Raw genomic sequence first — 12,768 nt, forward strand, 5'->3', positions numbered from 1 at the left:
CTGCGCAGTGCTACATATAGACTGGATCTCCATAAAGGGTGCTCCTTATAAGGGTGCTCCTGGTCCCTTATGGATCTCCATAAGGGTGCTCCACGGACCTTGCGCCATTGACCGGTACACTGGCCTCAATGTGCGAGTAGCCTACAAAAGAAAAAAGTAACAGTCCGACTTATATTTGTACTAAACTAAACTAAACTTGAAATGAAAGAGCTAGATAAAAATAAGGCAACAAACTTAAATTCCTCCTTTTTTGTTGGCGCATCCAATCTATGGGGCTGTTCACACAGATGGCCAGCATGAGACAAGAGACTGTTAGGCTATTTATTTTGCCTGATACCTTGAATCAGATTAGCTTCATTGATCTGAGATTGTTGTTAAATCAGCACCAAGGAACGAGCGAGGAGGTGCCCTCTCAGTAAAACATGAAAGGAATCTTTTAAAGAGCTCGTTCCCTCTTAATCACCCATCTGCTCTGGATCTATGAACACATATACAACATGCAAGCACACAAAACGCACGCACGCACGCACGCACGGACCCACACACGGACCCGCACACACACACACACACACACACACACACACACACACACACACACACACACACACACACACACACACACACACACACACACACACACACACACACACACACACACACACACACACACACACAACTATACTTTGATGTGCTTTAACTCCTCACTTGTTAAATTACATTGAACCTAACCTAATCCATCACAGTAAAATCCTCAGTGTTATTGTCTCCACCAGACCGAAGGCATGGGGAGAGAGTTTTGCACCGTCATTTGGGCTGGTGAAAAGTGTTTTGTTTTGGTGCCTGCAGATATGGAGACTCGGTGTTGCCAGATTATTTGAGTGAAACAAGCGACCAGGTCTATGAAAGCAAGCCCAAAAGAAGTGACCGAGTGCCGCGCTATGAGCTTGTAGATCTGCTATTTTTGAAACATCATGAAAATGTGGCGCAAATCTTTGAATATGTATTCTTTCAGAGCCAAAGGGGGGCCCTGGAACAACATATTTTCAGATGGGAGTCGGTGGCCAATTACATATAATCTTGGAGGTCCTTGACATGAAAATGTTTGAGAATGACTGACATAGGTTTTTTCAGAAAACTGTCAGGATTTAGAGTCATCTAAATGTCAATCGTTCCCAGGTCAAAATGGGTTCAATGAAAGTTCCGGATTTCACAGTGTATATTGCAGCAGTTGGGTGTGGTGAATGAGTTAATGCCGGGGGGGAAAAGGAGTTAAATCAATTTCCCGGCGGTCTTGTAGCATGCTAGCGCACCTCGCTTGTCTTCCTGGAGTCGGGAGTGATGGACGAGTGCGCTGAGAGAACGGAGGAGGAGGGGGTGAGAGGAGGGGAACACCTCAGGGCAAATTCACAGAGACACACACACACACACACACACACAAGGCAAAACAACTTTGAAAGTTCACCTGCACATGCCCTCCGCAAACTACATTCTGCCTCCACTGCCAAGCAGTGCAGAAATAAAGTCTTCGATGTGAGGACACACAGGTGCACGCGCACGCACACACACACACACACACACACACACACACACACACACACACACACACACACACACACACACACACACACACACACACACACACACACACACACACACACACACACACACACACACACACACACACACTAATTTCTTCTCTAATACAAGAGAGCACAGACATACACACATTTTCCACACAAACATCATCATCATCATATGTGTGTTATTACTGCGATCAGCGATGGCAATAACATAGATGAAGCTATTACATGGAGTTGGCTTTTCCCCACTAGTGAACTGGCTGGTCAGTAGAACTTAAGGATGCCGTTGGTGGAGGTGGGGATTGGAGGAGTTTTGGAAAGACAGCGAGGGCAGCAGAGACGGAGGGAAGGAGATGGAGAGTGAAGGGGCTAAATTAAGCATGCAAAATGTACTCTGTCATCACTCTCCACTCTCTGCCTGCATCCCCGCGCTCATCATCCCTCAGTGTTATCCTGGAGCTGCTCTGCACTTAGCAACACTCAAATTCACTTAGGGGACTGTAGGATAAACTGACATGCACTCATAACCTATATTATGACTCATTCACTCATTCACGCTACTGATGCTGATTAAGGAATTCGCAACCCTTCCCTTGCTCTCTCTCTCAAATGAAGCTCTCATGACTACTTCTCGCCCATTGATGCACTTCTTAGAACAGTCATTAACCCATTCACCCAAACTCACACTCATACTATGAGTGACTCACTCACTCACTCACTCACTCACTCACTCCAAATTCCAATTACCCCAAATCTCGGCCACTCGCTCACTCACACTCGGTCACTCCAGCATGGTGGTGTTACAGTGCATTTGGTGACCTGCTGAAATATGTGACAATCGTGTAGACAATCACATAACAAGTAAGATGCGCGAACGCGGGAAGCGAACGCAGCTCGTAAATTGCAAGAACAATTAGAATAAATTACGTACTTTACTAGAATTTCGCGGGCCTTCGGCCCGCTCATCCCAGAGTTGCGTTGCCCCGCGTTGCGATACAGAAGTCCACAGATACAGAAGTCCACAGTGACACGCGTTGTATGCAGCTGTTTTGTGTTGCAGCGCGTGCGCGCGCGCGCGTGTAGTGTTGTTGTTATCCATATATGCGCCTGGGTTCGTCCCGTTTGTTCCACGCCAGGTGTCGACGCAGTCGTTTGTGCGATTGGCGTGTTTGCATTATTGTAACTGTAGGCATACCATATTCTGAATTACCAAAAAGGACACATGCGCGCGTGCATGTGGATGTGGATGTGCTCATGCGCGTGCACGTCGTGCACGTCGTGCATGTGCCGTGCGTGGGCGGTTCTGTTAAATTGAGATGTCAAAAGAATCTATAGCCTAACAATAAATGGATCAAATATGCTCTGTATTAGTTATGTATTTATTTAAAGCAGTGGCTGTGAAAGGTGTGATCCAGGGACCCTCATGGTTCCTTGAGGGGGTTCCAAATGGACCCATTATAGGTCTGTAACTGTGAGAGTGTAACACATGGACCCAAATGGACCCTTACAGGTCTGTAACTGTGAGAGTGTACAAATGTAACCAAATGGAGTGTTGTATAACTGTTAACTGTGATACTGTAGAAATGGAATGAAATGGGACTGTTATGGGTCCATTTGGTTTGACTCTCAGAGTTATGGGGGTCCTTGAAATTAAGAAGTTTGAGAACCTGTATGCAATGGCTTATCTGTTGTAAAAAGAGAGACCAGCCTATTCTCCAAACCATCATATGTTATGCTTTGCTAGGTTGTACGAAATAATATTGGGTCATTATAATTTGCAGGAGTCACCGCGCGCACAGCTGCCTTGTCTGTGTTGACATGACATGGGCTTGCAGGACAGAACTTGTATTTGTGACAGACACATAGTTCCTTTGCAGACAATACAATGTGCTTCTCATTGGTCAGTCACAAAGCTAAGAAAACAGCAGCCTACTTTTTCTGCATGTCAATGATGAGATAGTTCTCCGCTGTCTGTCTATCTGCAGACAGCGGAGCAGCCAGCGAGCCTTTCTCTGATCTGCGGTCGGGACCAGTGGTAGTGGTGTGAGCGTGCAGCGCATGCAGAGTTATGAAGAATACACATTCCGGGGTTCGGGCTGAAAGGCCACCTCTCACAGTGTTTTGCCACTACGAACCATTGAACGTGCATTGTAATACACATTGGTGTGAATGGTCTGTGAGCGTAGCGATACACTACAGGCGATACGTGTGAAACCCCGGACATTTGAAGGAATGTATAAAACCACCCGGACTGGCCGGACAGGCCCCCAGAAGAGGACGTATGGTAAACTGTGTATGTAATCGCGGCGCTGTCCATCCAAGTTAGAATGAGTGTGTGTGTGTGTGTGTGTGTGTGTGTGTGTGTGTGTGTGTGTGTGTGTGTGTCTGGCTGCCCTGTGTTTTGCAGCGTGGGGATCGCCATGTGAGGGGGCTAGCCAATAAGGGCCCTGTGTTGCATGTGGAGAATTCTGTAGGTTAGTGTGTGTGGTGCAGGCGAACGGGGTGGTGAGAACATGAGGGGGATGTAGCACAGCAATCGGTGACCCCTACATTAAGCTGTGTTGCTCCCAAGATGCAGTGCAAATGCGTGTTGTAAGCAACCGTAGCCAATGGGAAAACAGGATGCAGTGTTGCCAGGTCCGCGAATTGTAAGCGAGTTGTAAGTAGCGTGTTGAATGGCATTTTTTCTGGGCTTGTTTTCATAGACGTGGCAACAAATTAGGCGGGGGTGTCGGTGCTTGTGGCGTGTTTGTGTTTATTATTGATATTGATATTGTTTGCGAGTGTGGACGGGAGCCGGCTTTAGTGGCAGTGCGATGACAATTTTTACGCGGCTGGTGTCGAGTGTGGCCGTGCGGCGCGACATGAGGAGATAGCCGTGGATCGACGCGGAGGGTAAGGCTGTGTCGTGTTAGTGTGTTGTTGCAGTGTGTGTTGCAGCGTGTTGCAGCGTGTCAGTGACGTAGTAGCTGGTGCCTTTTGTTCCTGTGCGTGCTTTTGGGCACATGTTTTCAATTGTAATATAGGAAGGTTGTTTTTTTAAGTTTTTTTAAAGTTTTTTTTTAAAGTTTTTTCTTTTTACGTACTTTTTTAAGTTTTTTTTTTAAAAGATTTTTTAAAGTTTTTTTTTTAAGTTAAGTTGTTTGTGTGCGCGCGTGTGTGTGTGTGTGTGTGTGTGTGTGTATGTGTGTGTTTTTGTGTGCGATACAGCTGCGCCCTCTGGTGGCAGGCGGGTGGTGTTACAGCGTGACACACAGACACACACACACACAGACAGACAGACAGACATGATCTGCTGGGTCTCATAGTAAATGCTCACTGCGTTCGCAATCACTGCGTTCGCAATAATGTAAGTGTCTGAATTTAACCTGTGACTTTTCAGCAGGTGGATCGAGGACACGGCAGAGTACAGCAGGGAAAAGTAAGACTGTTGTTCCCAAAGAAGTGAAAGAGTTAGGTAATAGAAGAATAGCACAGAGGACAGTAAAGACACAAGGAGTCACTCCTACAGCAAAAGTGACTGGGTATTAATTAACCAATTTTGACCTGAGACCAGATTCTAAAAATGTCTTCTACATCCTGACAGTTTTCTGAAAAAGCTATGTTTCTATGTCAGTCGTTCTTCGATTTTTCAAAAATAGCAGACCTACAAGCTCGTAGCGCACCACTCGGTGGCGCGCTATGAGCTTGTAGATCTGCTATTTTTCAATAGCTAAAGCATAACATAATGCTAACACCAAAAGGGGTTCCCGCCAAAAATGGGTTAACACAAGGACGGAGCCTCACATGGCCATGAGGACACCAAGGTCCTGACAGGAAGGCATCCGCTCCCCAGCTGGGGTACTGACCGCGGCATGACTCCCTGCACTGTAGCTTGTCTTCCCTCGCAAGCAAGCACCAGCGAATGAGCCTGGAGAAAAGGCCCACGCAAGCACGCGACGCGGCACAGTGAAAATGTACAGGCTAATTGTCAAGAGAGGCGCAGAAGGAAGAAGCCCATTTGAATTAACTCTAATTAGGGTGCGAATTAAGGACAATATCTCACTGCTGTAAAAATCCATTAACCTTTAATCGCGCAGTTCATCGCCCGCTTATGGCCACGTGTGTGTGGTTGTGTGTGTGTGTGTGTGTGTGTGTGTGTGCGTGTGTGTGTGTGGTGCGTGTGTGTGTGTGTGTGGTGCGTGTGTGTGTGTGTGTGTGTGTGGTGCGTGTGTGTGTGTGTGTGGTGCGTGTGTGTGTGTGTGTGTGTGTGTGTGTGTGTGTGTGTGTGTGTGTGTGTGTGTGTGTGTGTGTGTGTGTGTGTGTGTGTGTGTGTGTGTGTGTGTGTGTGTGTGTGTGTGTGTGTGCGTGCGTGCGTGCGTGCGTGCGTGTGTGTGTGAGTGAAAAAGAGAGACAGAGACAGATGGGGGGCCACAAGAGCAAATGAGTGAGCGAGCAGGCGAGTGAGTGAGTGCCAAAGACACGGGCATAGTGTATTGCAGCAGTTATATAAGTGATGGAATACGCAGGAAGTGCATCCACCCACCATAGCATATTGCATAAAATTAGTTATGATTAACCCATTTTGACCTGAGATCAGATTCTAAAAATGTCTACATCCTGACAGTTTTCTGAAAAAAGCTATGTTTCTATGTCAGTGGTTCTTCGATTTAAAAAAAATAGCAGACCTACAAGCTCGTAGCGCGCCACTCGGTGGCGCGCTATGAGCTTGTAGATCTGCTATTTTTCAATAGCTAAAGCATAACATAATGCTAACACCAAAAGGGGTTCCCGCCCAAATGGGTTAACCTTCAACAACAACAATAACACACCCAACAGACCAATCAGAGATCATTCATAGACCTTATTAGAGCTTTCATTTCAAATCTGTCAGATGAAAGAGGTATAGAGCTCTGTTATAAAAGGGATATTTCACTTTCAAAAAAACTTACTTATACTTTTGGTCTATACTCAGGCTTATGTGAACACGCCAGACAGTTTTAAAGTTGCTCCATTCGGTATTTATAGAGTAGACATTTGATATTAATTTTGTAACTTCTAACTCAATTTTAATCATGATATATAGATTCATCGAAAACACCCGTCCTTTTTTCTGGTGACTGATATTGTCCTTCTAATATGTGAGGGGGCGTGGTTTTTCATTTACTGTTTTAATTTATTTTTAATAATTATTTTTGATGTTTTAGTCTCTGTCGCGCATTGAGTAGTCCTCCTCCTCATTCTTTTCCAAAAACAATATTTAAAAAGAAATGAAAACAGTAAATGAAAAACCACCTCACATATTAGAAGGACAATATCAGTCACCAGAAAGTTTGGATGTTTTCGATGAATCTATCATGGTTAAAATGGAATTTGAAGTTACAATGGGTTTGTATAGGAAGGGGGCGGGGCAGCTAAAATTAATATCAATCCAAATATCTAAATAATGAATCGAGCAACTTAAAAACTGTCTGGGGTGTTTACATAAGACTGAGTAGACGATGAAATGACCAAACGTTTTTTCGAAAGTGAAATATCCCTTTAAGTCGTTGGAGTTAGAATAGAATAGAATAGAATAGAATAGAATAGAATATAGAAAGACAAAAGGGAGAGAGAGAGAGAGAGAGAGAGAGAGAGGGAGAGAGAGAGACGAGGTGGATGAGGATGAAAGACTCATGTAGTGAAAGTGAAAAAGTGTGTACGCGTGTGTGTGTGTGTGTGTGTGTGTGTGTGTGTGTTCTCCATCTCACCTGCTCTCTGGTGAGGAGAGTGAACGCCATCTACTGGTTTGATGGCGTCGGTGGTGGTGCGGTGACATGGTTATTAATTTATTAGGCTTCTTCCTTGAAACGAAAACGTCTGGATTTCCGAGGCGGAGGCTAGGCTTCTGCAAAAACCAGTCAATTACAGACATTTCACGCTAGTGCATGAAAATGGGTTTGAAACGTTGATGAGCAACCATTTCTGCTGGGCAAAATTAACTCATTTTTTTTCTCCACTCCGCATCTGGTTGAGGCCACCAGAGTAATTAACCCGACGCGAGAGCGTCTGTAGCTAAAGCATGCAGTCCATGTGAAAATAAACACTGCCTGAAAACCTCAGCCACTCTATTCATATACTTGAGGTCGACTCGAGGATGATGGCCTTGTCCATCGCGCTGTGTGTGTGTGTGTGTGTGTGTGGGGGGGGGGCTCTCCATGAAGACGAACCAGCTGATGAAGTTGTAGACGGAGCAGGTTTGTGATGGAATGGAACGAGACAGCGAGGAGATTGCCTCGACTAGGCCCTAAAGTGATGGATGCCCAGGACCCAGGTATAGCCTGAAAGCCCAGCCCCAGACCAAGAATTACACACACACACACACACACACACACACACACACACTCGTGAAGTACGAGCGTCATGTGAACCATGGCTAGTTCTAGATGTGACTGAGTGCATACAAACTAAACGTTTCTCCAAGGAACTCTGGATGGTTGATTGATTGATTGACAGTGTTCCGTTCACCTCCAGCTGTTCTCTCCCCTCCAAATAGATTGCATCCAGCTCACTGATGTGCTATCAAAACCAATTGCTTTCAGCTTGTTTGTTTGGTTCATGTCACAGGCTAGTACAAGATCATGTTGGCCACATCATGTTATAGTATTCCAACTTGTGAACAATTTTACCATTGCCTAACTTCACTAAATGCAATAATCATTCCCTGCAGCAGCCCTTCTGTTTATGTTTCCCGGATAAGAAGAGGAAACTATAAATATTTAAATATTTGAGTTTTGATAACATGGTGTATGTGTTTATTTCTCTTATTTCAATTAAGTTTTTTTAGTGCATGGTGCTAGCCACTCCTAAAGACAGCAATGTGTGTGTCCGACTGTCAGTATGTCCAAGTACGGAAATAGTGTTTGTTGACCACCAAGTGTCACTGTTGTCACTGCAACCACACACACACACACACACACACACACACACACACACACACACACACACACACACACACACACACACACACACACACACACACACACACACACACACACACACACACACACACAGGCCAGGGAGGAGAGCTAGTACAGTACATTACGCACAGCACGAATACAGTACCACTCAGTTCAGACGAGTCTGATTTTTAAATATATGTTTTGTGATATTACATTTAAATTCTCAGCTGAAAAGCCTTCTCTGGAGATGTTTCATTTGAGCAATTTACCCACAGTGAACATGGCTGTGGTGCTAGGAGAGGAACATTCTGCACAATTTGAAACAGTTTGAGGAAGAATGGAAATGTTATTGAGACAAGGGGTACTAGGTAACATGGTTTCAAAGGGAGGGGGGGCACTTGTTGCATGTTTCCTTTAACCCATTTTATGCTATACTTTAGCTATTGAAAAATAGCAGATCTACAAGCTCGTAGCGCGCCACCGAGTGGCGCGCTACGAGCATGTAGGTCTGCTATTTTTGAAAAATCGTGAAAATGTGCCTCAAATCTTTGAATATATATTATTACAGAGTGAACATTTTAACTCAAATCTTTGCTTCTGGGGAGGTCCCTGGAACAACATATTTTCAGATGGGGGCATATTACGTACATATAATTTTTGGGGTCCTTGACATGAAATATTGAGAACCACTGATACAGAAACATGAGGTTTTTCTGAAAAAAAGACGTCAGGCCTAAATGGGTTAAAATACCACCAGTCTGCTATTTGATGGATGATTCAAGGTGAAAGTTTTACCCAGAGGGAGAATCAAATTAATAGCATTTCTATATTACCGGTATATCCCTGTAATATAGATATATATAAAGACAGTACTCTAAACATGCAGAAAACAGTGTACATGTTCACATGCAATAGTAATTTTATTCACACATCCACACTTAAAAAATAGTATCTATTTATACATTTCAAGTAGAACCCATGACGATTTCAAAGACTAAAAACCTTTACAAATTAACGGTATTCTACTTTTAATTTCGTCCCAGGTCTCCGGCAGCAGAGCAGTCTGCAGGCAGACACGGATGCCCAGAACGAGGCCCCGCCGACGGCCAGGAGCAGCACAGCTACATCCAGGCTATGGTAGGTGTACCAGGGTAGATCAACGCTTGCTGAGCGCAGGTGGGCCGCTCCTTTGTTCCTGATGACATGCTCAATCCAAAAAATGGCAGTGTCCATAGGGGACATAGGTTGGTCGCGGTGCAGCTGGGACAGTCCCTGCATATTTTGTCGGTAGGAAGGCTTCTCCAGGATGTCCTTTAGGGCCTCCAAGAAGTTGTCCGCGGTGAGAGAGGTGGCCTCCACCGCTCGCGCTGCGCCGCGCACCTGCAGCCGCAGGACGTTGTCAAACTGGTCGAACAGCAGCGGGACGCCGAGGACAGGGACGCCGTGGTAAATGGCTTCGTACAGGCCGTTGGTGCCTCCGTGGGCGACGAAGGCGCAAGTCTTGGGGTGTCCCAGGAGGTCGTTCTGGGGCAGCCAGTCCAGCAGCAAGGTGTTGTTTCCCAGGGAGGAGGGCCTGCTGCCCAGATACCTCCACACCACCTTCTGAGGGAGCTGAGCGAAGGCTGCAGCAATGGACTCCGTCATCTCCCGAGGCAGAGCTGACACCAGAGTCCCGAGAGACATCACCACCACTCCCTGATCCCCAGAGCTCTGCATGAACGCCTCAAGCTCGGCAGGGAGGGGCAGGGCCCCCTTGCACTGGAAGCCCCCTATGTAGACTATGTTGGGCACCGTAGGCCGGGGAAACTCAAAGACATAGTCCACTCTCATCAGCCACACGTCAGCCGAGCGCTGCATGGAGAGCAAGTCTGCTCCAGGGGGGAAATGGCGCTGGAGCAAGTCCTCGTAGAGAGGCAGGACGACCAGATTTTCTTGCAACATGCCGGCTGCATACCTTAGGAAGTTTTCGGTCCTCTGCAGGAAGCTCATCTCGTCGCTGAACAGAGAGTTGTACATTGGCACATAGGAAGGTGGAGACGGCGCCACTGCCATGTGAGCCTCAGCAGCGTTGAGCCATCGGACGTTGTACACCAACGGCAGTCGGAGGTACTGCGCAAGCAGGACCCCCGCGGGGAAAGCGGGGTCAGTCAGCAACAGGTCGAAGCCAGACTCCTTCAGTGCTGCCATCAGGGAAGAATCCTCCAAAACGGTGGAGATCAGACGAAGAGCTGCACCGTGGAACATCCGCAGCATGGCCGCCACGTCCTTCTGCTGCTCGACGAAGCGCCAGAGCGGCGGCATCTGGTGCAGCTTCAGCGACCGCCGCATGAGCTCGGCGTAGAAGTCGCGTCCGACGTCTCCGCCCGGGGCGTCCGGAGCTGTGACCGTTACGGAGGTGTAGAGGGCAGAGCTCTCCGGGATGTACCAGCTCTTGGCAGAGCGCACCACCGTCAGGCTGTGACCTCTGGAGTGCAGGTCCCTGAGGATCAGCTCCATGTTGATCCAGTGGCTGCCGTCCTCGGGACACACTAGAATCCTTCCTCCGTGACAACAACGGCTGGCCAGGAACGTGAACAGCAGGCCAACAAGGGGACTGAGTGAGAACGCTGTCGCTCCGCAAACACCCATCCTTTCGAAGAAGCTGCAATTCACACGGAAAAAATAAACAGTGTTGTTTAATTATCTCGGCCTGGGCTCTCCTCCAACAGGCCATATTTAAACTATAAATATGTACACTAGAAGAGAATACTTTGTCATTATTTATACCACAGTGTAATGAAATTAAAAAGGGCCGATAAATAATGGGTTAATTAAAAACACAGTATGCAGTATATTCATTAATATTCATACTATACCCGTTAAAACAATAGTAATACTGTTAGAAAAGCATATCCAATTAGAATCTATGCATGTGTAGCATTACGCGGAAGCGGGGGTGGACCCAGGCCTCCCACTCGCCAGACCAACGCGCAACCTGTCGTGCCAATAGGGCTGAGCCTGATTGGCAGGGCTGTTGCAGGCTGGGTCTTGGCTGGGGGCTACACATGCCTATAGAGCGTCGCAGTCCCGCCCCCTTTCATGACGCCCAGGAAATGATTCCCAATGCATTTTCCCCATAGACATTTCAAAAAGTATTTATTTAAAGACCCTTTAAGCGTCGTACAAAGCCAACTCGAGTTGTGACAAATCATGACAACAAACACAATATTTTGGACCAAACAAATAATTACGAAGAAGAAAAACAACAACAAAAGTGTTGTAACCTGCCGTTTTTTTCTTCTTTCTAATTAATGTTCGGCCCGAAAAATTGTGTTTGTTGTCATGATTTCTCACAACTCGAGTTGGCTTTGTACGAGGTCTTTAAATAAATACTTTTTGAAATGTCTATGAGGAAAATGAACGGGAAATCGTTTCCTGGGCCCTGGTAGGGGGCGGGACTGCGACGCTCTATACAGTATATATTCACCTGTATTACATTTACATGTAGCTGACACCTATGTTTCTCCCATGATTAATGTAACTAGACCTGTACGTGCCCATTGGCCACTGGTCTACTTGAGTGCGATGCAACTTGGGAACGTAATAATACCCGTTGTCAACTTGTCATAGCACCCGTTTTAATCTGTCTGTGTCCCACGTGGAGATCTCTGTATCTGATAGTCTGCCTGTGTGTGAAGAGTGCAAACTGAATGTGAAGAGTGGAGTGGTTAAGTAATCAATTTGCAGGTGTGGGGTTGCCATGGCAATCAATTGGCTGAGGCAGAGGCTGGGATTGCACAGGTGAGGGGACTTATGCTGATTAGGCCCACTGGCAGAGCCTGAGCAGAGCCTTTTGTGGTGGTTCTGGAGAACCGTGGGTCCGACCGACTCGATACCGGGCGGGCACTAGTGCACTCCCTGTGGGGGTGTGGAACGCGTGTGCCGAATGTGAAGTCGCACACACGCAGAGACGTGGCGCATTTATATAGGACTAGACCTGTACGTGCCCGTCGCAGTCGGCCACCGGCCTACTTGGGAACGATGCAACTTGGGAACCTAATGATATACGTTTTCATAGCACCCGTTTTAACTGTCCCACATGGATATCTGTGTATGTGCCTGTGTGCCTGTGTCTGAAGACTGCAAACTGAAAAGTGTACTTGGCAATCAATTCGGCCCACTGACAGAGCCTGATTGGTTGAGCCTCAATTGGCTGAGGCAGAGGCTGCAAATTGCACAGGTGAAAGGAGTTAGCCTCATTAGGCCCACTGGCAGAGCCTGGCCCAGGT

General features: G+C 46.7%; 1 protein-coding gene across 1 annotated transcript; it reads right to left on the bottom strand.

Moving 5' to 3' along the window:
• Positions 1 to 9,438: 9,438 nt before the first annotated feature.
• LOC306920430 (UDP-glucuronosyltransferase 2B31-like) lies at positions 9,439 to 11,115 on the bottom strand. The gene has a single exon (XM_079497178.1). The coding sequence runs from the start codon at positions 10,994 to 10,996 to the stop codon at positions 9,512 to 9,514; it is 1,485 nt and encodes a 494-aa protein (XP_079353304.1). The 5' UTR covers positions 10,997 to 11,115; the 3' UTR covers positions 9,439 to 9,511.
• Positions 11,116 to 12,768: the final 1,653 nt, after the last annotated feature.

Source organism: Electrona antarctica (genome assembly GCF_951216825.1).
Source record: "Electrona antarctica genome assembly, chromosome: 3".
Taxonomy (NCBI): Eukaryota; Metazoa; Chordata; class Actinopteri; order Myctophiformes; family Myctophidae; genus Electrona; species Electrona antarctica.

What these genes read in the sequence shown, in the direction of transcription:
- LOC306920430 (XM_079497178.1), bottom strand. Translation starts at nt 10,996, where the DNA reads ATGGAGCTGATCCTCAGGGACCTGCACTCCAGAGGTCACAGCCTGACG.